Here is a 25,160-nt window from a genome sequence, read left to right as displayed (position 1 = left end):
GGGCCACCTGGATGGGGGACAGGGGACATGGTCAGGGCCACCACGGGCCACATGAGAGGGGGAGAGGTGACACCACCAGTGCCACCAGGGGCCAGCCAGGAAGGGGACCTGGGTGTGGGACAGGTGACACTGGGGGCCACATGAGAGGGACACAGGTGACACCACCAGTGCCACCAAAGGCCAGCCAGGAAGGGGACTTGGGGGTGGGACAGAGGACACTGCCAGGGCCACTGAGGCCACATGAGAAGGGGAGAGGTGACACCATCAGTGCCACATGAGAGGGACACAGGTGACACCACCAGGTGCCACCCAGGAAGGCGACTTGGGAGTGGGACAGGGACACTGTCAGTGCCACCAGTGCCACACGAGAAGGGCACAGGTGACACCACCAGCGTCACCACAGGGAACCAATGCCACCTCGGGGAGGGGACAGGTGACAGCGGTACATGGCAGGGATGGAGGAGCTGGGACAGGGCCACAGCAGTGGACCAAGTGTTGGGGACAGGCAGGTGACAACAGGGGCAGGAGATGGACAAGGACACAGGAATGGATGGAGGAGCTGGGACAGGGACGTGGCAGGGATGGAGGAGATGGGACAGGGTGGATGGAGGAGCTGGGACAGGGCCACATGTCTCTGTCCCCTCTGTCCCTCTGTCCCTCCCCTCCCAGCCGAGCTCCCCCCGTGCCCCCCGCGCCCCCCGGCCCCTCACCACGTTCTCGGGGCTGGGTCTCTCGGGGCTGATCTGGATCCACTCGATCCCCACGCCCTGGGGGCCGTTGTCCTCGGGCTCCAGCACGTAGGGACAGCCCAGCTTGACCGAGTCGCCCTTGGCCAGGTACAGAACCTCGCGGCCCTTGCCGTTGATCCTGACGGCCACCAGGAGAGCTGGGGACACAGCGGCACCGTCACCCCCGGAACGGCGCTGGCACACCTCAAAACGGCACTGTCACCCCCGAAAATGGCACTGACACCCTCAGAATGGCACTGTCACCCCCGAAAATGGCACTGTCACACCTCAAAATGGCACTGTCACCCCCGAAATGGCACTGTCACACCTCAAAATGGCACTGTCACCCCCGAAATGGCACTGTCACACCTCAAAATGGCACTGTCCCCTCAGAAATGGCACTGTCACACCTCAAAATGGCACTGTCACCCCCGAAAATGGCACCGTCACCCCCAAAACGGCACTGTCACCCCCGAAATGGCACTGTCAGCCCCCAAAACGGCAGTGACACCCCCGAAATGGCACTGTCACACCTCAAAATGGCACTGTCACCCCCGAAACGGCAGTGACATCCCCAGAAATGACAGTGTCACCCCCGAAATGGCACTGTCACCCCCGAAACGGCAGTGGTACATCCAGAAATGGCAGTGTCACCCCCGAAACGGCGCTGCCACCCCCGACATGACACCGTCACCCCCGAAACGGCTCTGGCACCCTCAAAACGGCAGTGGCACCCCCGAAACGGCAGTGGCCCCCCCGAAATGTCACTGGCGCCCCCAGAAATGGCACTGGCACCCTCAGAAATGGCACTGTCACCCCCCGAAACGGCAGTGGCACATCCAGAAATGGCAGTGTCACCCCCGAAAATGCCAGTGTCACCCCTGAAACGGCGCTGGCACCCTCAAAACGGCAGTGACACCCCCAGAAATGGCAGTGTCACCCCCGAAATGGCAGTGTCACACCAGAAACGCAGTGGCACCCCCGAAATGTCACTGGCGCCCCCAGAAAAGGCACTGTCACACCCCGAAATGACAGTGATACCCCCTGAAATGGCACTGTCACCCCCGAAAGGGCAGTGACACCCCCGAAAATGGCACTGTCACCCCCAAAATGGCACCGTCACACCCAGAAACGGTAGTGACACCCCTCAAAAATGGCACTGTCACACCTCAAAATGGCACTGTCACCCCCCCGAAACGGTAGTGACAACCCCAAAAATGGCACTGTCACACCAAAAGTGGCAGTGACACCCCCAAAACAGCACCCAGAACGCCCCACAGCCCCACACCTGCAGCTCCTGCCCCGCGCGGAGCGGGGATGGGGCACAGGGACCCCAAACCTGTGCCCTGACACACCTTGAACCCCACAGCTGGCAGAACCCAAACTCGGGGGTGCAGGGACAGGGTAGGGACCCACGGCACCCCAAACCTGTGCCCCGACACACCTTGAACCCCACACCTGGCAGAACCCAAACTCGGGGGTGCAGGGACAGGGTAGGGACCCACGGCACCCCAAACCTGTGCCCTGACACCCCTGACCCCAAACCCTGAAACCCCCAAAGCGTCAGGAGCAGGGACCCAGAGCACCCCAAACCCGTGCCCTGACACCCCTGACCCCGCAGCTGCAGCACGGGGAGCCACCACACCCCAAACCTGTGCCCTGAGACACCTGGAAACCCCCAAACCCCCCACACCTGGCAGCCCCAAACACCCCACACCTGCAACCCTAAAACCCCCCCGCCTGCAGCCCCCTCGCCCCCCCCCCCCGCCCCCCCCCCCCCGGCCCCCCAGCTCGGCCCCACGGGTCCGAGGGCTCGGGGGGTTAAAGGTGAGGGGGTTCAGGGTGCGGGTCCCCCCTCCGGGCCGCGGGCACCGGGAGCGGTGGCACCCGGGGAGCTGGCACCCACCGAGCCCGCGGGGACAGGGACGGGGACATGGTGGGGGGACAGGGACAGGGACAGGGACATGGCAGGGTGGAACCCTTGGGGACAGGGACATGGCAGGGATGGAGGAGCTGGGACAGGGCCACAGCAGTGGGAGCTGGCACCCACCGAGCCCGCGGGGGCAGGGACGGGGACATGGTGGGGGGACAGGGACAGCGGGACAGGGACATGGCAGGGATGGAGGAGCTGGGACAGTGACACATGGTAGGGATGGAACCTTTGGGGACAGTGACAATGGCAAGGATGGAGGAGCTGGGACAGGGCCACATGGCAGTGGGTGGAACCCTTGGGGACAGGGACAGTGGCAGTGGGTGACACCAGGGGGGCTCAGCCCTGTGGGAAGGCCCTGAGGATGCCATGGAGCTGTCCCTGCCCGTGTCCCTTCAGGGACACAGGGACACGGACACCATGAGCTTGGGGACACAGGCACACCCAAACACTGTCACCCATGGACCACTGTGTGTCCCCACCCCCAGCCAAGTCCCCAAATGCCTCTGGGGTCCCAGTGCCCACCTGGGATGGATGTCCCTGGCCCTGGCCCTGGCCCTGGCCTGGGCTGGCTGTGACCCCATCCCCAGCTGTGTCCCCACACGGGACAGTGATGCCACCCCAGTGTGTGACCCCCTCTTGGCGCTGTGACCCCTTTTCTTCCTGTGACCCCATCCCCACGCCGTGTCCCCTCTCAGTCCCCTGTCCCCCATCAGTGCCATGTCCCCCCCGGTGCCGTGTCCCCCCTGGGGATGGACACTAAAGGTGACACTGGGGATGGACACCGAAGGTGACACTGGGGATGGACACAAGGATGGACACTGGGGATGGACCCTGGGGCTGGCACAGAGCCACCGAGGGGGTGCCCCTGGTGACAATGGCCTGGCTGTCCCCGACAGCTCGGTGACCCCAGCGGCTTCCTCAGGGCCGGGGCTGAGGTGACACATCTGTCCCCAGGAAGGACAGCCAGTGTCACACGGGACAGGAACCACAAGGGACAAGGAGGCCGCGGGCTGGGCCAGCTCCTGGCAGCGTCCCCGGGGTGTCCCTGTGGTGTCCCCGGGGTGTCCCCTCGCTGTCCCCTGCCCGGCCTCGCCTTCCCCAGCCCCGGCTGTTTTCCAGCTGCTCCCGGCATTAATCAGAGCCGCTCCCGCCGTCCCCATCCCCCCGCAGGTGACACCTCCGCATCACCCCCGAGGTGGCACCGCGGTGACAAAGTGGCACCGGCAGGGCTGGGGGCGCGGGGACCCTGCCGGGTGGCGCTGGGGACAAGGCAGGGTGGCACCGAGGGGACAAAAGGAGCCCCCGGGCAGCCCCCGGGGTGAGGGAAGGGCGGAAAACCAGCACGGGCTGGAAAAACACGGCTTAATTAAAACCACGGCTTAATTAGAGCCGTGGTTTAATTGAAAACAGGTTGAAAGGGTGGACAATAAATGGGTTACGAACGTGGATTAGAAATGGGTTAAAAATGTGGTTAGAAATGGGTTAAAAATGGGTGAAAAACACGGATAGGGTGGATAAAATATGGGTTAAAACATGGATAAAAGTGAGTTTAAAAGATGGATTTAAAAAACAGGTTAAAAATGGATAAAAATTCGGTTAAAACCATGGATAAAAATGGGTTAAAACCATGGATAAAAATGAGTTAAAAACGTGGATGAAGGGTTAAAAACGTGGATAAAAACTAGTTAAAAACATGAATAGAAGGTTTAAAACGTGGAGAAAAATGGGGTTAAAACATGGATAAAAGATGAGCTGGCACTGGAGTGCCCAGGGCCACCTCAGAGTGTCCTGGCCTGCGTTTTGGGACAAAAAGTCACTTTCCACCTCTGTATTTTGAGACAAAAATCTGCTTTTCCCCTCTGTATTTTGTGACTAAAATCCCCTTTTCCCCCACTGCACTTTGGGACTAAAATCCATTTCCCCCCGCCCTGTATTTTGGGACAAAAATCCCGTTTCGCCCACTGTGTTTTGCTGCAAAAAGTCACTTTTCCTCCCTCTATTTTGGGACTGAAATCCACTTTCCCTCCCCCCTGCATTTTAGGACTAAAATCCCCTTTATCCTGCTGGTTTTTGGGGCATAAAGTCATTTCCCCCGAGTATTTTGGGACAAAAAATTCCCTTTTCCTGCTGGTTTTTGGGGCATAAAGTCACTTTCCCCACTGTATTTTGGAACTAAAATCCACTTTTTCCTCGCTGTATTTTGTGACTAAGATCCCCTTTCCCCCCTGTATTTTGGGACTAAAATCCCCTTTTCCCTGCAGTTTTTTGTGACTAAATCCCTTTTCCCTCCAGTTTTTTGGGGCATAAAGTCACTTTCCCCCTGTATTTTGATACAAAAATCCCCTTTTCCCTTCAGTTTTTAAGGTATAAATCCACTTCCCCCCCTGTATTTTGGTACAAAAATCCCCTTTTCCCTGCAGTTTTTTGGCTATAAATCCCCTTTCCCCCTGTATTTTGGTACAAAAATTCCCCTTTTCCTGCTGTTTTTTGTGTCTAAAACCCCTTTTCCTGCAGTTTTTTAAAATAAAAATAAAAATAAAAATAAAAATAAAAATAAAAATAAAAACAGGAGGAGGGGGAATTTTATTTAAATTAAATTTTAAAAAAGCCCCCAAAAATAGGAAGAGGAAGGGAATTTTATTTAAATTAAATTTAAAAAAAAATCCAAACAACAAAACAAAACAAAAACAAAACCAGGAGGAGGACGATTGGCAATTTTATTTGAATTTTAAAAAAATAGGAAAACAACAGGAGGAGGGAGGGTTGGAGATGATCCTGAAAAGGGAATGGTCCAAAAAAGGAGGAGGACGATTGGGAATTTTATTTGAATTTAAAAAACAGGAGGAGGGAGGGTTGGAGATGATCCTGAAAAGGGAATGGTCCAAAAAAAGGAGAAGTGCTGGAATTGGAGCAAGCCCCAAAACTGAACCAGTCCCAAAAACTGAATTGGTCCCAAAAATGGAATTGGCCTTAAAACCTGAACTGGCCTCAAAATCTGAACCAGTGACCAAAACTGAACCAACCCCAAAAACTGGTCCCAAAACTGAATTGGTCCCTAAAATGGAATTGGTCCTAAAAATGGAATTGGCCATAAAACCTGAACTGGCCTTAAAATCGGAACCAGTGACCAAAACTGAACCAACCCCAAAAAGCTGAACCAGCCCTAAAATCTGACCAAGACCTAAAAACCTGAACCAGGCCTAAAAACCTGACCGAGGCCTAAAAACCTGAACCATTCCTAAAACCTGACCGAGGCCTAAAAACCTGAACCATTCCTAAAACCTCAACCAGCCCTAAAAGCTGAACCAGGCTTAAAAACCTGACCTAGGCATAAAACCTGACCTAGGCCTAAAACCCTAAACCATTCCTAAAACCTCAACCAGCCCTAAAAGCTGAACCAGCCCTAAAAACCTGACCTAGGCCTAAAACCTGACCTAGGCCTAAAACCTGAACCGGGCCTAAAAGCTGAACCAGTGACAAAAACTGAACCCGGCCTAAAATCCTGAACCATTTCTCTGAAGGTTTAAGAAAAACGTTTCATTTCATACATTAACATTTTGTTAAGAAAAACATTTCTGGATTAGCATGGCACAACCAGCCACAGAAAAGATTACCATGTAGGCAGAAATATTCATTCCAAATCCTCTTAATTTTACATGTGTAAGTGGCTTTGTGTTTTCAAATATGGCAAATTAATTCAATAGCATCTGGTGCCATTAAGTAATGACAATAGCAGGTTTGTAGGGGGAAAGGGTGTTTTTTTTGTGTGAATGGCCACAAATGTGGAAAATTGACCCCAGTTCTCTGCTTGGACAAATGTTTTCCATTTTTCTGTAGCCAAGTCACACATAACAAAATTTCAGAAGATCTTGGGCAACCTGGGCCTAGCAAATCCATTTCCAGAAATCATGCAAACAATAAAAAATGGCCTTTCAAAGAGAAATAAGGTATGTTTTCAGAATGGAACTGTGTGCACTGTGAAGTAGCTCTACCCAAAATTTGTATTACAAGGTGACTGACAAAAAAATCCCTCTGCTCAACCACTGCCTTGCAGTACTGTTCCCTGTGTGTGAGGGTTCTATCCAGAAATGTGATCTTTTGAAAAGAAGCTGATCACAATGGCAAACCATCCTTGGCCCAGCTTCCTCACACTGTTGCTATTTAAGTAATCTGAGCAGAGTATTCAATAGGTCACTATTCTCAGTATAATTTATGACTTTTTGATAAGAACTGCACTTTAGCTTTATTTTATTCTTTTCACTGGGGACAAAACCTTTTATCATGGAGTATGACTTCATCCACAGTGCATTTACGGGTTTTTTGGGGTTTTTTTTCTGTGTTTAAATCTCAGGTTTTAGTCCTGAAATTAATGCTTTTAAATACAGTGCCAGTGCCTGGTAAAAAGACACTACAGAGCCAAAGCTTTTATTTCCATGAATACATATTGTGCATGATTTTTTAGGGTGGACAGTTCCTCACTTTCTACTAGATCTGATTTTTGTATACTTTTTAACATTTGGGCATACAGAATAAAGAAGAATGGCAGGGGATGGAACAAGATTAACTTTAAAGTCCCTTCCAACCCAAACCATTCTGGGATTCTGTGAAATTCAGTTGTGTTGGACTCTATGTTTCTATAACTCAAAAAAAATAAAAGAAAAAAAGAAAAAAACACACACAAAAAAACCCCCAAAAACCCCAAAACAACAAAAAAAACCCCAAAAAAAACCCCAAAACAAACAAACAAACCAGGACGAGGGAGGGAATTTTATTTAAATTAAATTAAAAAAAAAATAAACAGGAGGAGGGGGAAATTTTTATTTAAATTAAATTTAAAAAAAACCCAAAAACCAAAAAACAGGAGGAGGGAGGGAATTTTATTTAAATTAAATTAAAAAGCCACAAAAAAAAAAAAAACCAAAACAAACAAAACCAAAAAACCCCCCAAAACAGGAAGAGGGAGGGAATTCTATTTAAATTAAATAAAAATAAAAATAAAAATAAAAATAAAAATAAAAATAAAAATAAAAATAAAAATAAAAATAAAAATAAAAATAAAAATAAAAATAAAAATAAAAATAAAAATAAAAATAAAAATAAAAATAAAAATAAAAATAAAAACAGGAGGAGGGGGAATTTTATTTAAATTAAATTTTAAAAAAGCCCCCAAAAATAGGAAGAGGAAGGGAATTTTATTTAAATTAAATTTAAAAAAAATCCAAACAACAAAACAAAACAAAAAAAAACCAGGAGGAGGACGATTGGGAATTTTATTTGAATTTAAAAAACAGGAGGAGGGAGGGTTGGAGATGATCCTGAAAAGGGAATGGCTACAAAAAAAAGGAGAAGTGCTGGAATTGGAGCAAGCCCCAAAACTGAACCAGTCCCAAAAACTGAATTGGTCCCAAAAATGGAATTGGCCTTAAAACCTGAACTGGCCTCAAAATCTGAACCAGTGACCAAAACTGAACCAACCCCAAAAAGCTGAACCAGCCCTAAAAACCTGACCGAGGCCTAAAAACCTGAACCATCCCTAAAACCTGACCGAGGCCTAAAACCTGAACCAGCCCTAAAACCTGACCTAGGCCTAAAACCCTGAACCATTCCTAAAACCTCAACCAGCCCTAAAAGCTGAACCAGACCTAAAATCTGACCAAGGCCTAAAAACCTGAACCAGCCCTAAAAAACTGACCAAGGCCTAAAACCCTGAACCATTCCTAAAACCTCAACCAGCCCTAAAAGCTGAACCAGGCTTAAAAACCTGACCGAGGCCTAAAACCTGACCTAGGCCTAAAACCCTAAACCATTCCTAAAACCTCAACCAGCCCTAAAAGCTGAACCAGCCCTAAAAACCTGACCTAGGCCTAAAACCTGACCTAGGCCTAAAACCTGAACCGGGCCTAAAAGCTGAACCAGTGACAAAAACTGAACCCGGCCTAAAATCCTGAACCAGCCTCAAAAACCTGAGCCAGTCCCAGAAATGGAACCGACCCTAAAAACCTGAACAGGCCCCAAAACTGGAACAAACCCCAGAACGTGAATGAGCCACAAAACCCAGCCCCAAAAAGCTGAATCAACCCCAAACCTGAATCAGCCCCAAAACCCAGCCCCAAAAACGAGCCTCAAAACCAGCCCCAAAATTGGAACAAGCCCCAAAATCTGAATCAACCCCAAAACCAACCCCCAAATCCAACCCCAAAACCTGAATCAGCCCCAAAACCAGCCCCAAAAACCTGAATCAGGTCTAAAATGTGAATCAGCCCCAAAACCTAAAGCAACCCCAAAACCAACCCCAAAATATGAATCAGGCCCCAAAACCAACCCCAAAAAACCAGCCCCAAAAATCAGGACCAGCCTCCAAACCTGAATGAACCCCAAAACCAGCCCCAAAATGTGAATGAGGCCCCAAAACCAACCCCAAAAAACCAGCCCCAAAAATCAGGACCAGTCTCCAAACCTGAATGAACCCCAAAACCAGCCCCAAAACTGGAACAAGCCCCAAAACCAACATGAACCCCAAAACCCGAGCCAGTGCCAAAGCCTGAATCACCCCAAGGCCGAAGCAGCCCCAAAACTGAATCACCCCAAACCTGAATCACCCCAAACCAACCCCAAACCTGAATCACCCCAAAGCCGAGCCGGCCCCAAACCTCCTCCCCTTTTCCCAAAAGGCCAACCCTGACTCATCGGGGCCTTTGGACACCGCAGAGGCTCCAAACAGGAAACGAAGCCGAGGGAAAAATTTTTGGGGAAGGTCCAAAGGAGCCTAAATTGGAGCAGGTTGGGTTAATGGCCCCATTCGGGCGCTTAATGAGGTGTTTTAATTAGGGCCGGGGTTCCTGGAGTTCAGCCGCGTTCCTGAAGCGTCCCTGGGCACAAACACCAGGCCCTGTCCCGGGATTTGGGGATTTTGGGGTGCGTTTTTGGGGTAAAGCACCCCCAGATCTGATCAGAAGGAGGTTTTTAATTTTTTTTTAATTTTTAAAAATTTTTTTGTGAAGGTTTTTTGTGGTGGTTTTTTTTTGGGATTTGTTGGGTTTTGGGATTATTCAGTTCTGGCGTTCTGCACTTGTTCCTGAGCCCTGAGGGTTGGGACACCCGTGGGACCCCAAATCCCCCCCAGGGACCCCAAATCCCCCCAGGGTCCCCAAATTCCTCCAAGGTTCCCAAATCCCCCCAGGGTCCCAAATCCCCCCAGGGTCCCCAAATCCCTCCAGGGTCCCCAGAGCCCCCAAATCCCCCCAGGGCTCGGGCTCAGCCTCACGTGAGCTCCAGGCTCGGGTTTTTGGGGAGGATTCCGAAGGTTTTGGGTTTGTCCCCAAGGGGGGAGGCGGTGACATCCCAGAGCAGCACAAGGATGTCCCCTCTTTGTGGCCACCAGCAGCTGTCCCCTGTCCCCTCCTTGTGGCCATTTCTGTCTCCCGGGATTTCTGTTCGCCTGGAATTTTAATTCCCTAGATTTCTCTTTCCCGGGAATTCCGTTTTCCCTGGAATTCCTTTTCTCGGGACTTCTGTTCCCCTGGAATTCTGTCTCCCGAGATTTCTGTTTTCCGGGGATTTCTGTTTTCCCGGAGTTTCTGTTCCCCTGGAATTCTGTTTTCCTGGAATTCTGTTTCCTTGGAATTCTATTTCCCTGGAATTCTGCTGAATGAACCCCAAAACCCGAGCCAGTGCCAAAGCCTGAATCACCCCAAGGCCGAAGCAGCCCCAAAACTGAATCACCCCAAACCTGAATCACCCCAAACCAACCCCAAACCTGAATCACCCCAAAGCCGAGCCGGCCCCAAACCTCCTCCCCTTTTCCCAAAAGGCCAACCCTGACTCATCGGGGCCTTTGGACACCGCAGAGGCTCCAAACAGGAAACGAAGCCGAGGGAAAAATTTTTGGGGAAGGTCCAAAGGAGCCTAAATTGGAGCAGGTTGGGTTAATGGCCCCATTCGGGCGCTTAATGAGGTGTTTTAATTAGGGCCGGGGTTCCTGGAGTTCAGCCGCGTTCCTGAAGCGTCCCTGGGCACAAACACCAGGCCCTGTCCCGGGATTTGGGGATTTTGGGGTGCGTTTTTGGGGTAAAGCACCCCCAGATCTGATCAGAAGGAGGTTTTAAATTTTTTTTTAATTTTTAAAAATTTTTTTGTGAAGGTTTTTTGTGGTGGTTTTTTTTTGGGATTTGTTGGGTTTTGGGATTATTCAGTTCTGGCGTTCTGCACTTGTTCCTGAGCCCTGAGGGTTGGGACACCCGTGGGACTCCAAATCCCCCCAGGGACCCCAAATTCCCTCAGGTCCCCAAATCCCCTCAGGGTCCCCAAATTCCCCCACAGTCCTAAATCCTCCCAGAGCCCCCAAATCCCCCCAGGGTCCCCAAATTCCCTCAGGTCCCCAAATCCCCTCAGGGTCCCCAGATCAGCCCTGAGGGCTAAATCCTCCCAGAGCCCCCAAATCCCCCCAGGGTCCCCAAATTCCCTCAGGTCCCCAAATCCCCTCAGGGTCCCCAGATCCTCCCAAGGTCCCCAAATCCCCCCAGGATCCCAAATCCCTCCAGGGACCCCAAATCCTCCTCAGGTCCCCAAATCCCCTCAGAGCCCCCAAATCCCCTCCGGGTCCCCAGATCCCCCCGGGGTCCCCAAATCCCCCCAGGGTCCAAAATCCCCCAGAATCCCAAATTCCCTCAGGTCCCCAAATCCCCCCAGGGTTCCCAAATTCCTCCAAGGTTCCCAAATCCCCCCAGGGTCCCCAAATCCCTCCAGGGTCCCCAGAGCCCCCAAATCCCCCCAGGGCTCGGGCTCAGCCTCACGTAAGCTCCGGGCTCGGGTTTTTGGGGAGGATTCCGAAGGTTTTGGGTTTGTCCCCAAGGGGGGAGGCGGTGACATCCCAGAGCAGCACAAGGATGTCCCCTCTTTGTGGCCACCAGCAGCTGTCCCCTGTCCCCTCCTTGTGGCCATTTCTGTCTCCCGGGATTTCTGTTCGCCTGGAATTTTAATTCCCTAGATTTCTCTTTCCCGGGAATTCCGTTTTCCCTGGAATTCCTTTTCTCGGGACTTCTGTTCCCCTGGAATTCTGTCTCCCGAGATTTCTGTTTTCCGGGGATTTCTGTTTTCCCGGAGTTTCTGTTCCCCTGGAATTCTGTTTTCCTGGAATTCTGTTTCCTTGGAATTCTATTTCCCTGGAATTCTGTTTTCTTGGAATTCTGTTTCCTTGGAATTCTGTCTCCCGGGATTTCTGTTTTCCCGGGATTTCTGTTCCCCTGGAATTCTGTTTTCCTGGAATTCTGTTTCCTTGGAATTCTATTTCCCTGGAATTCTGTTTTCTTGGAATTCTGTTTTCCTGGAATTCTGATTCCCAGGAATTCTGATTTCCAGGAATTCTGTTCCCCTGGAATTCTGTCTCCCGGGATTTCGGTTTTCCCGGGATTTCTGTTTCCCTGGAGCCTCCCTCCCACAAACATTCCCGAATTTCGGATCTGCCGCTCCCTCTCCCTCCGCAGATCCCGGCGCAGCTCCCCAAAATTTGGGGCGTTGGGTTTGGCTTCGGCACCGAACCCCCGCGGGGGTGACAGAGCCGGAACTGCCGGCATTAATTACTTAATTAATCCTCAAATCCAATTAGGAGATTTTCATCCGGGTGCCTCCGAGATAAGAGATCCCGGAGCCGCCCGGGGCTGCCCGCGGGAGGCGCGGAGCGCTTCCAGAAGGTTCGGGAAAGCGACGGACCCGGGCCAGCTCCGCTCCCGCCCCGGGAAATCCTTGGGGCGGATTTGGGGCGGATTTGGGGCCGGGGAAAAACGGAGAGCGGCTGGAGCGGGGAAGGAGATCCCGAAAGCCGGAATGTCCCCGAGACGGCGGGGACAGCGGCGCTGGGCTCTGCCAGGGCGGGGACAGCGCGGGGACAACGAGGGGACATTGAGGGGACACAGCCAGGAACACAGCCGGGGACATCGTGGGGATATCGTGGGGACAGCGCGGGGACATTGAGGGGACACAGCCAGGGACAGCGCGGGGACAACGAGGGGACACAGCCAGGGACACAGCCGGGGACAGCGAGGGGACATCGTGGGGACACAGCCAGGAACATCGTGGGGACATTGAGGGGACACAGCCAGGGACAGCGCGGGGACAACGAGGGGACAGCGCGGGGACAGTGCAGGGACAGTGGGGGGACAATGCGGGGACACAGTCAGGGACAGCGCAGGGACATCGTGGGGACATCGCGGGGACAGCGGGGGAACATTGAGGGGACACAGCCAGGGACAGCGCGGGGACAGTGCAGGGACAGTGGGGGGACAATGCGGGGACACAGTCAGGGACAGTGCAGGGACAGCGTGGGGACAGCGTGGGGACAGCGGGGGAACATTGAGGGGACACAGCCAGGAGCAGCGCGGGGAGATCGTGGGGACATCGTGGGGACAGTGCGGGGACACAGTCGGGGATATCGTGGGGACATCGCGGGGACATCGCGGGGACACAGCCGGGCTTCTCCTCGCAGCTGCCGCTCCCGGTTTGTCCCCTCTCGGTGACACCGCCCGGGGACCTGCGGCGGTGCCCCCCCCTCACCCCGGGCACCGACCCCGCAGCTGGAGCGCCCCGAGAGCCCCGGGAGGGAACCGGGGGTGTCCCCAAGTGCCACCCTCAAGGTGGCCCCAGCCCTGCCCGGTGCCCCCCGAGCGGGGTCGGAGCCCCGGAGCTGCTGCGGAGCCCCGGCCGGGGGCACCGGGAGGTGCCGGAGGTTCCGGGGACCCCCGGAGGAGCCCCCGGAGCTGCGGGAGCGGGGTCCTGCCCTCGGGTCGCTGTCGCGGGTCGCGGCCGCCACCGCGCTGCGGGGACCGGGACTGTCCCGGGCCGCGGGGACCGGCGGTGGCGGTGTCCCGAGCGGGGGTGACAGCGTGACAGGGGCGGGGTCACCTCCCCCGGCCCCCGGGACAGAGCCACGGCTCGGTGCCACCCCCAGGATGTGCCACCCCCCGAGGAGGGACACCCCAGGACAGGGACAGGACCCCCTGGATGTGCCACCCCCAGGATGTGCCACCCCCTGAGCAGGGACACCTTTGCAAAGGGACAGGACCCCCCAGGAGGTGCCACCCCCCTGGATGTCACCCCCCTGGATGTGTCACCTCCTGAAAAAGGGACAGGACCCCCTGGATGTGCCCCCCAGGACATGTGCCACCCCCTGAGCAGGGACACCTTTGCAAAGGGACAGGACCCCCCAGGAGGTGCCACCCCCCTGGATGTCACCCCACAGCCCCCCCTGCCCTCCCCGCGCCCCCTTTTCCCCTCCCCCGGGTCCCCCCAGCCCCTTCCCCCGTCAGGAGCTCCCCGGGATGGCTGAGCCAGGAACTGAGGGTGCGCGAAAGTGGCAGAAAAAAAGGAAGGAAATGGAAATGAAGAGAAGAAAACGTCCCTGGGGGGTGGGGACAGACCCAGAGCCCCCTCGGAATCCACCTGGGGTGACCCCCCCAAACCACCAGCACACGGGGGGGGCTGTGCTGGCTCTGGGTCACCCCAAAATCTGAGGCACGCAGGGAAGATGTGACCCCTGTGCCCACCCAGCCACTGCCCATCCCTGGGACCCCCATTCCCCTGGAAATCACATCATGGGAACCCCATTCCTTATGTCCCACCTCGCCTGGGACCCCCATCCCAGCACTGACATTCCCCAGGATCTCCATGGCCCAGCACCCCATTCCCAAGGAACCCTCGCCTGTTCATTCCATCCCCTGAAATCTCCCTTCCCCCAGGACCCTGACTCTCCCAGGACCCCCATTCCCACGGGACCCCCCATTTCCCCTGCACCCCATCCTTGGCAAACCCATGCCATGACCCCAAATCCCTGGAGCCCACGTTCCCCTGGCACTCCCACCCCTGAATCCCCCCAGCCCTGGGGTCCCCCATTCCCATTGCACCCCCATCCCTGCTGACTCCCCCTCCTCAGGACTCCTATTCCCAGGGACCCCATCCCTGGCACTCCCCATTCCCCTGGACACCCATCCCTGCCTCCCCAAACCCCCTGACCCCCCACTCCTGGGAACCCCAAATCTCACCTTGTCCCACCCAGCCTCATCCCCACCCTGCCCCCACCGTGTCCCACCCCCACCATGTGGGACGAGATGTAAATTCTCTTCCTTCCCCTTTATCTCAAGAGCCACCAGGCTGGGGACAGGTGGCCCTGGCAGCGAGTGACAGCCAGTGCACATGGCTGGGGACAGCGGGATGGCCGGGAAGGTGGCACTGCTCCTGTGGGGTGAGTGCCCCGGGCACGGACCTGACAGCCCAGGGATGGGGAGGGGAGGGGGCACAGGGGGGCTGCGGGGTCCCCTGAGGTCCCCAAGGCCAGCAGAGCCAGTGGGGGACAGAGCCAGTGTCCCCCAGTGTGACTGGAGTGGCCCTGGGGACAGGGATGGGGGACAGGAATGGGAGAAAGGAATGGGGGACAGGGATTTGGGGACAGAGGTTTGGGGACAGGGATTTGGGGACAGGAATGTGGGGTTTGGCACCTTGGGGCTGGGGCAGCTGTGGGGACAGGGGGATGCAGGGACAGGGACAAGGGGACAAGCACCATGGGGATGTGGCCGTGGGGCTGGCAGGGGTGACCTGTCCCAGCACAGGGTGACCGTGGTGTCCCCACCCCCGAGGTGTCCGTGCCACCGGAACGTGGCGCGTGGGCGGCTGTGACAGAGCTGTCCCCTGGGAGCCTCCCCAGACCTGCTGGGGACAGTCCCCGAGCACTTTCCCACAAGAACTGCTGTCCCCATGGGGACAGCTCGGGGACAGCCCCCACACCCCGTGTCCCCGTGCTGCTGTCCCCACAGTGCCACCCCCACTGAGCTGACCTGCCAGGGCTCGGGGACAGCCGGTGCCACCACCTGGTACAAGGACAAGCAGCGCTGGTGGCAGAAGAGAGGTGACCGCCTCAGTGTCACCGAGAGTGGCACCTACTACTGTTACAGGCCCGGCACCGGGCACAGCCCCTCTGTGACAGTCTCAAACGGTGAGGGGGGTTTGGGTGTCCCCAGCCTGGCACCCGCGGGGACCCCGAGGGCTCTGGGTGGGCTCTGCTCCATGGTCACCTCCTGTGTGACCAGAGCCCGTCCCCTGCTCCGGGGACATCCAAAGCATCCCAGTGTGGGGAGCCCCGTGTCGGAACTGGGGACCCCTGGTGCGCTGGGTGTGACCCAGTGGGGGGGTCCCAGTGCCATCGGGTGTGACAGGTCCCCTCTGTCCCCCAGACTGGCTGGTGCTGCAGGTGCCAGCGCGGGCGCTGCTGGAGGGGGACACGCTGACACTGCGCTGCCGCGGCTCTTGGAACAGAACGGTCAAATTTGTGCTCTTCTACCACGAGGGGAAGGAACTGGGGGGGCTCCGCGATGGCACCGAGCTGTCCCTGTCCCCCCTGCAGCTGAGCCACCGCGGCCACTACCGCTGCAGGGGCTTGGTGGGATCCGGGAACGTGAGGAAGAGCAGCGCCCGGCTCCGCGTCACGGTGCGCAGTGAGTGCGGGGACGGGCTCGGAGACCCGCAGGGTCCCCTGCCTGGGGACCCCCATCACTGCCTGGGGACCCCCATCACTGCCTGGGGACCCCCAGCCCTCCCTGACACGTTTCCGGGGTCCCCCAGCCCTGCCTTGCTGCCCCCAGCCCTCCCCGATTCCTTCCTCGCGTTCCCCCCATCACTGTCCCGATCTCCCCCTCCTTCCCCGGGTCTCACCCCCGGTCCCCCCGCTCCTTCCTCGGGTCCCTCCCCGGGTCCCCCAGCCCTGCCTGGGGACCCCCAGCCCACCCTGACCCCATCCCCGGCTCTCCCCATCGCTGCCCGGGTCCCTCCCCAGCTCCTTCCATCCTTCCCCGGGTCCCCCCTCCGTGCCCCGGGTCCCCCCAGCCCTTTCCCGGGTCCCTGCCCTGGCACACCAGGTGCACACAGGTGACAACGTGACCCTGCGCTGCTCGGTGCAGGTGGGCTCAGCCCCTGTCACCTTCACCTGGCTGCACAACGGGCAGGAGCTGGCCCGGGGTCCCCTCCTGCAGCTGGGGGACATCGATGTGGGACATTCGGGCACCTACCAGTGCGTGGCCACCAACCAGCTGGGACAGGACGGGCACCGCGTGTTCCGGGCACTCAGCCCAGAGCTGGCCCTGGAGGTGACAGCGTGGGGACACGGGCACACAGGTGACGCCGCTCGGGGACACTGTGGGGGCTCAGAACCCCGGGTTTGTCCCCGCTCTGTCCTTGGTGACACAGAAGGGACAAGGCACAGGTGGCATCACCCCGGGTCACCGTGGGGGAGCAGCACCCCCGGGTGACCCCAAAGTGTCCCCTCTGTCCCCAGCAGTGGCCGCAGGGGTTGGCAGCTCCCTCCTGGCCCTGGTCCTGCTCGTGGGTGCCATCGTGGGCTGGCAGTGCCACCGCCGGGGTGGGTGACAATGGGGACAGTGGGGACAAAGGGGACAGTGGGGACAAAGGGGACAATGGGGACAAATGGGACAAAGGGGACAAAGGGGACAGTGGGGACAGTGGGGACAGTGGGGACAAAGGGGACAATGGGGACAGTGGGGACAATGGGGACAAAGGGGACAATGGGGACAGCGGGGTGGCACCCACAGACTCTGAACTGAGCCCGTGGTGACCCCGGCTGAGGCTCCTGGGGGGCTTGGGGACATCTGGGGACATCCCAGGAGGATTTGGGGGGGTCCTTGGGGGTTTTGGGGTCTGGGGGAATTTGGGATTTCAAGCATTTTTTTCCGGGTATTTTGGGGCTTTTTGTGTGTCTGGGGGAGGTTGGGATTTTAGGGATTTTTTAGGTGTTTTGGGGGTTCTGGGCAGTTTTGGGATTTTGGGATTTTTTGGGGGGTTTTGGGACTTTTGGGGGGTTTAGGATTTTTGGATTTTTTGGGGTATTTTGTGGATTTTTTGGGCTCCTGGGTGGGTTTGGGATTTCAGGATTTTTTTGGGGAATTTTGGGACATTTTTGGAGCTTTGGGATTTCAGGGTTGTTTTGGGAATTCTGGGACATTTTGGGGGTTTCCAGGGGAGGATTTTGGGGTCCCCTGGCGCTGTCCCCACCCCATTGTCACCCCCTTGTCACCCCTTCCCCCGCAGCCCCCAGGACCCCCGAGGCCAGGTGAGTGCGGGAGGGGCCCGGGGGTGTCCCCTTGTCCCCAAACGCCACCTCGAGGCCACCCCGCTGTCGCCGTTGTCCCCGCAGGACCCCCGCGGTGCCCCCCGAGGGGGGCGAGGTGCTCTACACCCACGTGGTGCCCACGGCGAGGGCGGCGGGTGAGCGGGGACAGCGCGTGGCACCGGGGGTGGCACCGGGGGTGGCACCGGGGTCCTAAATGCCACCCCCAGGGAGCTGCTGGGTCCCCAAATGCCACCCAGGGGACATCGGTGACATGGATGGGAACGTGCTGTGACAGTGGGTGGCACTGGGGGTGGCACTGAGGGACACCGGGTGGCACTGGGGTGGCATTTGTTGGCACTGGGTGAAACAGGGAACACTGGAGGACAGCGAGTGGCACTGGGGGTGGCACTGGGTGGCACTGGGGGACACTGGGTGGCACTGGGTGGCATTTGTTGGTACTGGGGGTGGCACTGGGGAGCATTGGGTGGCACTGGGGATGGCACTGGGGGACACTGGGGGACACTGGGGGTGGCACTGGGGGACACTGGGTGGCACTGGGTGGCACTGGGGGACACTGGGTGGCACTTGTTGGCACTGGGAGTGGCATTGGGGGTGGCACTGGGTGGCATTGGGGGACACTGGGTGAAACTGGGAACACTGGGGGACAGCGAGTGGCAACGGGGGTGGCACTGGGGGACACAGGGTGACACTGGGTGGCATTGGGTGACACTGGGGGACACTGGGTGGCACTGGGTGGCATTTGTTGGCACTGGGGGGGGCACTGGGTGGCACTGGGTGACACTGGGTGGCACTGGGGGTGGCACTGGGTGGCACTGCAGGTGGCACAGGATCCCCAAATGCCACCCAGGAGACAGAGGAGCAGTGCAGGCACGGGGACGTGGCACCCCTGGGTGGCACTGGGTGGCACCGGTGTCTCCCGTAGGGTCCCCAGGCGCCACCGCCGAGGTCCCCCAGGTGACCTACGCGGAGCTGCCGGGACCGCGGTGGCACCCGGGGGACAGCGGTGACTACGAGAACGTGCTGTGACACCGGGGTGGCACCGGGGGTGGCGCCGGGTCCCCAAATGCCACCCAGGGACAGCAGTGACATCGATGGGAACGTGCTGTGGCACCGGGGTGGCACTGGGGACAGGGACACGCGTGTGTCCCCTGATCCTGTGGGTGCCACCCTGCCCGTGGCCACCGGGACCTGGCCCTGTCCCCACGCTGGGGCCACCAGGAGCTGTCCCTGTCCCTGTCCCTGTCCCTGTCCCTGTCCCTGTCCCTGTCCCTGTCCCCTCCCCGTGGCCACCGTCCCCCTGTCCCTTTGTGCCACAGGAATTTGGAGCAATTCCAAGAACGAGCCCAGAGTGCCCCCGGGTGGCCCAGGGGGGTTGGGGACAGCCCGGGGGGGTTGGGGACAGCCCCGAGGTCCCCGGGGGTCCCGGGAGCGGAGCCCCCCGGGGAGGGGGATGGGGGATGGGGGCAGGAGGGGCTGAGCTTTGATTCCGTCTCCTTTGCTGTCTTCATGGGCAAGAAATTCAGCAAGAAATTCAATAATAAATTCAGCAAGAAATTCAATAATAAATTCAATAATAAATCTCGGCCGCCGACTCCGCCAAGGTGAGCCCCCCAAAAGCCCGTGAGCGCCGCGCGGGGCCGCGCCGGGCCCTGCTGACCCCGTGGCCAGGGCTCGCTCTTCTCCTCGCAGGAGAGGTTCTTCCAGGAGCTCTTCGAGGGCGAGCTGGCGGCGCAGGCGGCGGCCGAGTTCCAGGAGGCCATGCAGGAGCTGGCCCGCCAGGAGCCCCAGCTGGTGGAGCAGTTCCAGAAGCTCTCGGAGGCTGCCGGCAAAGTCGGTGGGTGGGCTGGGCCCGGGGGGGGTCTCGAGCCTGGGGTGGGCGTCGTGGTTATCCCCCATCCCCACCCCAGCTGGGATTGTTCCTCCCTTTGGGGTCGGGGGCAGCACCCCAGCAGGATCCTGCATAGTTCCCATTATTTCCCACCCCATTCCCACCCCATTCCCATTCCCATTCCCTCTACCACCCCCAGTCCCACCCCATTCCCACTCCCATTCCCAATCCCATTTTCCCGTTCCCATTCCGTTCCCGTTCTCGTTCCCGTTCCGGGTTTTCCAGGGGGCGTGGCCAGCACCCTGCAGAAGGATTTTAAACCTAAAGGTCTTGAACCACGACAAGACAGAAGGAGGATTTCTCTTAAATTGCTTTCCACTGTTTTATTTTTTTCCCCATAGGTTCTCCCACGAGGCTGGGAAGGACCATTCCCATTCCCACCCCATCCCACCCCATCCCATTCCCATTCCCATTCCCGTTCCCCGCAGGCAGCGACGCGGCCTCGCAGCAGGAATTCACCTCCTGCCTCAAGGAGACCCTGAGCGGGCTGGCCAAGAACGCCAATGACCTGCAGGTACTCGCTGCCAGCCCCTCCCGGGGGGCTCCCGGGGCTCTCCCGGGGGTCCCGGGGGGCTCACGGCGCCGGGGGTCCCGCAGAACTCCCCGGGCTCGGAGGAGGAGCTGGCCAAGGCCCTGGAGGGGCTGGGGCTGGACGAGGGCGGCGGCGACGGCGTCCTGCCCGTCATGCGCAGCATCATGGAGTCCCTGCTGTCCAAGGACGTGCTCTACCCCTCCCTCAAGGAGATCACCGAGAAGGTGGGACCCCAAAAACCGGGAGGAACCCCAAAAACAGGGAGGGCACTCCAAAAAACCTGAGGGGGTCCTCAAAATCCAGGAGGGATTAGCGGGAAACTCAGGGGTGGCATGGGGACATCATGGAGTCCCTGCTGTCCAAGGACGTGCTCTACCCCTCCCTCCAGAGAAGGTGGGACCCCAAAAAGTGGGGAGGGGGACCCCAAAATCCAGCAGGAACCCCAGAAATGGGGAGGGAACCCCAAAAACCCTGGGGGGGTCCCCAAAATCCTGGAGGGATTAGTGGGAAATTCAGGGGTGACATGGGGACATCATGGACTATTGTTCAAGGATGTGCTCTACCCTTCTCTCAAGGAGATCACTGAGAAGGTGGGACCCCAAAAACTGGGAGGAACCCCCAAAACCCTGAGGGGGCTCCCCAAAATCCTGGAGGGATTAGTGGGAAATTCAGGGGTGACATGGGGACATCATGGACTATTGTTCAAGGATGTGCTCTACCCTTCTCTCAAGGAGATCACTGAGAAGGTGGGACCCCAAAAACTGGGAGGAACCCCCAAAACCCTGAGGGGGCTCCCCAAAATCCTGGAGGGATTAGTGGGAAACTCAGGGGTGGCATGGGGACATCATGGAGTCCCTGCTGTCCAAGGACGTGCTCTCTCCCTGATCCCCTCTGGGGTCTGTCCCTGTCATCCCCAGGGCTGTAGTGGGACATTTCCCCTTTTTCTCTGGGATATCGGGGGTGCCATGGGGGATTTGGGGGTGCCACGGGGGATTTGGGGGTCCCTCAATGTCCCCTGGGTGTCCCCAGTACCCGGAGTGGCTGCGGCAGCACGAGGGCTCGCTGTCCCTGGAGCAGCGGGCACGGTTCAGGGCACTGAGGGGCTGGGATTGGCTGGGATTTGGGGGTGCTATGGGGGATTTGGGAGTCCCCACGGTGTTCCCACAGTGTCCCCTGGGTGTCCCCAGTACCCGGAGTGGCTGCGGCAGCACGAGGGCTCCCTGTCCCCGGAGCAGCGGGCGCGGTTCGGGGTGCAGCAGGTGCTGAGGGGCTGGGATTGGCTGGGATGGGCTGGGATTTGGGGGTCCCTGCAGTGACCCCACTGTCCCCACGGTGTCCCCCGGGTGTCCCCAGTACCCGGAGTGGCTGCGGCAGCACGAGGGGTCCCTGTCCCCGGAGCAGCGGGCGCGGTTCGGGGTGCAGCAGGTGCTGAGGGGCTGGGATTGGCTGGGATGGGCTGGGATTTGGGGGTCCCTGCAGTGACCCCACTGTCCCCACGGTGTCCCCCGGGTGTCCCCAGTACCCGGAGTGGCTGCGGCAGCACGAGGGGTCCCTGTCCCCGGAGCAGCGGGCGCGGTTCGGGGCGCAGCAGGTGCTGATGCTGCGGATCTGCGCCGAGCTGGAGCGGGAGCGGCCCGAGGAGCCCGAGGGGCAGCGCCGGGAGCGCTTCGAGACCCTGCTGGACCTGATGCAGCAGGTGCGGCCTGGTGGCACCCTGACCCCCCCGTGTCACCCCTGTGTCACCCCTGTGTCACCCCTGTGTCCCCGGGTCCCCTCCGTGTCCCCTCCGTGTCAGCCCCGTGTCCCTCTGTGCCCTCCGTGTCCCTGTGTCCCCTCTATGTCAGCCCCTTGTCCCTCTGTCCTCCCCCGTGTCCCTGTGTCCCCTCTGTGTCCCCTCTGTGTCCCCTCCTTGTCACCCCCATGTCACCCCCGTGTCCCTCTGTGCCCTCCATGTCACCCCCGTGTCCCCTCCATGTCAACCCCGTGTCACCCCTGTGTCCCCGGGTCCCCTCCATGTTACTTCTGTGTCACTCTGTGCCCCCCGTGTCGCCCCTGTGTCCCCTCCGTGTCACCCCCGTGTCCCTCTGTGCCCTCCATGTCACCCCTGTGTCCCCTCCATGTCAACCCCGTGTCACCCCTGTGTCCCCGGGTCCCCTCCGTGTCCCCTCCGTGTCAGCCCCGTGTCCCTCTGTGCCCTCCGTGTCCCTGTGTCCCCTCTATGTCAGCCCCTTGTCCCTCTGTCCTCCCCCGTGTCCCTGTGTCCCCTCTGTGTCCCCTCCTTGTCACCCCCATGTCACCCCCGTGTCCCTCTGTGCCCTCCATGTCACCCCTGTGTCCCCTCCATGTCAACCCCGTGTCACCCCTGTGTCCCCGGGTCCCCTCCATGTCACTTCCGTGTCCCTCTGTGCCCACTGTGTCCCTGTGTCCCCTCTATGTCAGCCCCTTGTCCCTCTGTCCTCCCCCGTGTGTGTCCCTGTGTCCCCTCTGTGTCACCCCCGTGTCCCTCTGTGCCCACTGTGTCCCTGTGTCCCCTCCGTGTCACCCCCGTGTCCCTCTGTGCCCACTGTGTCCCTGTGTCCCCTCTGTGTCACCCCCGTGTCCCTCTGTGCCCACTGTGTCCCTGTGTCCCCTCCGTGTCACCCCCGTGTCCCTCTGTGCCCACTGTGTCCCTGTGTCCCCTTCGTGTCACCCCTGTGTCCCCTCCGTGTCTGTCTGTGCCCTCCGTGTCACCCCCGTGTCCCTCTGTCCTCCCCCCGTGTCCCCTCCATGTCCCCTCTGTGTCCCTGCCATCTCCCTCTGCCCCTTCACGTCCCTCTGTCCCCTCCATGTCCCCCCATGTCCCTCTGTCCCTTCTGTGTCCCCATGTCCCCGTGTCCCCTCTGTCCCCCCCATGTCACCCCCGTGTCCCTCTGTCCCCTCTGTCCCCCCCATGTCCCCGTGTCCCCTCTGTCCCCTCACAGCTGCAGGACCTGGGCCACCCCCCCAAGGAGCTGGCAGGGGACACGGTGAGTGTTTGGGGACACCCCTGAAGGGGTTTGGGGTCACCCAGAGGGTTTGGGGTGGTCCTAAAGAATGGGGGGACCCCAGAGGATTTGGGGTGACCTCATGGGATTGGGGAGATCCCGTTAAAATTGGGGTGACCTCACAGATTTGGGGTGACCCCATAGAACTGCGGGGACCCCAAAAGATCTGGGGTGACCTCATAGAGTTTGGGGTAATCCTGTAGATTTGAGGAGATCCCATCGAATTGGGATGACTCCAGAAGATTTGGGGTGACCCCACAGGTTTGGGGTGACTCCATAGATTTGGAGTGACTCGAAAAGATCTGGGGTGGTCCAGTAGATTTGGGGTGACCCCATACATTTGGGGTGACCCCATAGATTTGGGGTGACCCCATAGATTTAGGGTGATCCCATACATTTGGGGTGACTCCATAGAATTGGAATGACTCCAAAAGATTTGGGGTGATCCCATACATTTGGGGTTCCCCCCATGGCTTTGGGGTCTCCCCAGGCTTTGGGGTCTCCCCAGGCTTTGGGGTCTCCCCAGGCTTTGGGGTTTCCATGGCTTTGGGGTCTCCCCAGGCTTTGGGGCATTGAGGAGATCCCATCGAATTGGGATGACTCCAGAAGATTTGGGGTGACCCCACAGGTTTGGGGTGACTCCATAGATTTGGAGTGACTCGAAAAGATCTGGGGTGGTCCAGTAGATTTGGGGTGACCCCATACATTTGGGGTGACCCCATAGATTTGGGGTGACCCCATAGATTTAGGGTTGATCCCATACATTTGGGGTGACTCCATAGAATTGGAATGACTCCAGAAGATTTGGGGTGATCCCATACATTTGGGGTTCCCCCCATGGCTTTGGGGTCTCCCCAGGCTTTGGGGTTTCCATGGATTTGGGGTCCCCTTATGGCTTTGGGGTCTCCCCAGGCTTTGGGGTCTCCCCAGGCTTTGGGGTGCCCCCATGACTTTGGGGTGACCCTGTGTCCCCACAGCCACCAGGACTGAGCCTGACGGGGGAGCAGTGCCGCCTCATGTAGGGCACCTTTGGGGTCCCTCCCCGAATTTGGGATCCCCCCGGATTTGGGATCCCCCCCTGGATTTGGGGTCCCCCCCGGATTTGGGATCCCCCCCCTGGATTTGGGGTCCCCCCCCGGATTTGGGGTCCCCCCGGATTTGGGGTGCCCCGGCCCCAGAGGAGGTGAAGAGGAGCCCGGCAGTGGGGTCGGCAGCTCCCCCTCCCCACGTTTGGGGTTTTTTTGGGGTGGGGGGCGCAGGGACCCCCCCGGATGGGGCGGGGTCCCCCCCTCACCCCCCGTGACCCCAATAAAGAGTTGGTGACGGGAACGGCTGAGCCTGCGCTGGGGACATGGGGACATGGGGACACTGGGGACATGGGGACATGGGGACACTGGGGACACTGGGGACACTGGGGGGACATTGGGGACATTGGGGACATGGGGACACTGGGGACAGGGGGGACACAGTGGGGACCCTAAGCAGGGGTGACCCTACAACCACCCAGGGGTGACCCTATAGCAGCATTGGGGACCCTACAGTGACACTGGGGTGACCCTATAGTGACCCTATAACCCCACTGGGGACTCTACTGTGACCCTAAATAGGGGTGAGCCCACAATAATGGGGGTGAGCTGACCCTATAACACAGGGTGACCCTATAACCTCCTTGGTGACCCTATCACCCCACTGGTGGCCCTGCAGTGACCCCATAACCCCATTAATGAGTGCGTTTTTTGGGGGTGATTTTGGGGGGGACCTTGAGACTTTGGGGGTGTTTTGGGGGGTCTTTGAGGCTTTTTTGGGGGTCCCTGAGCTTTTGGGGGGCCCCTTAAGGAGATCCTTGGGGTTTTCGGGGTGTCCTGGGGGGGTTTTGGGGGATCCTTGAAGCTTTTTTGGGGGGGGTCCCTGAGATTTTTGGGATCTGGG

The 25,160-nt window shown here is 58.3% G+C and overlaps 2 protein-coding genes across 2 annotated transcripts; both read left to right on the top strand.

The window, feature by feature from the left end:
- Positions 1-14,747: 14,747 nt before the first annotated feature.
- LOC120504824 (Fc receptor-like A) lies at positions 14,748-19,315 on the top strand. The gene is made up of 8 exons (XM_039714690.1): positions 14,748-14,761; positions 15,462-15,640; positions 15,879-16,139; positions 16,528-16,815; positions 16,976-17,059; positions 17,746-17,767; positions 17,852-17,922; positions 18,711-19,315. The coding sequence occupies exons 1-8, from the start codon at positions 14,748-14,750 to the stop codon at positions 18,812-18,814; spliced, it is 1,023 nt and encodes a 340-aa protein (XP_039570624.1). The 3' UTR covers positions 18,815-19,315.
- Positions 19,316-19,371: 56 nt separating this feature from the next.
- Positions 19,372-24,560, top strand: PEX19 (peroxisomal biogenesis factor 19). Its single transcript, XM_039714685.1, has 7 exons — positions 19,372-19,389; positions 19,457-19,622; positions 20,105-20,190; positions 20,274-20,432; positions 21,728-21,904; positions 23,169-23,213; positions 24,209-24,560. Exons 2-7 carry the CDS (start codon positions 19,547-19,549, stop codon positions 24,251-24,253), a joined length of 588 nt encoding a protein of 195 aa, XP_039570619.1. The 5' UTR covers positions 19,372-19,389; positions 19,457-19,546; the 3' UTR covers positions 24,254-24,560.
- The last annotated feature ends 600 nt before the right edge of the window (positions 24,561-25,160 follow it).

The sequence above is a fragment of the Passer montanus genome, unplaced genomic scaffold (genome assembly GCF_014805655.1).
Source record: "Passer montanus isolate IOZ18808 unplaced genomic scaffold, ASM1480565v1 scaffold301, whole genome shotgun sequence".
Lineage (NCBI taxonomy): Eukaryota > Metazoa > Chordata > Aves > Passeriformes > Passeridae > Passer > Passer montanus.
This window is presented reverse-complemented; position numbering and strand designations above follow the sequence as displayed.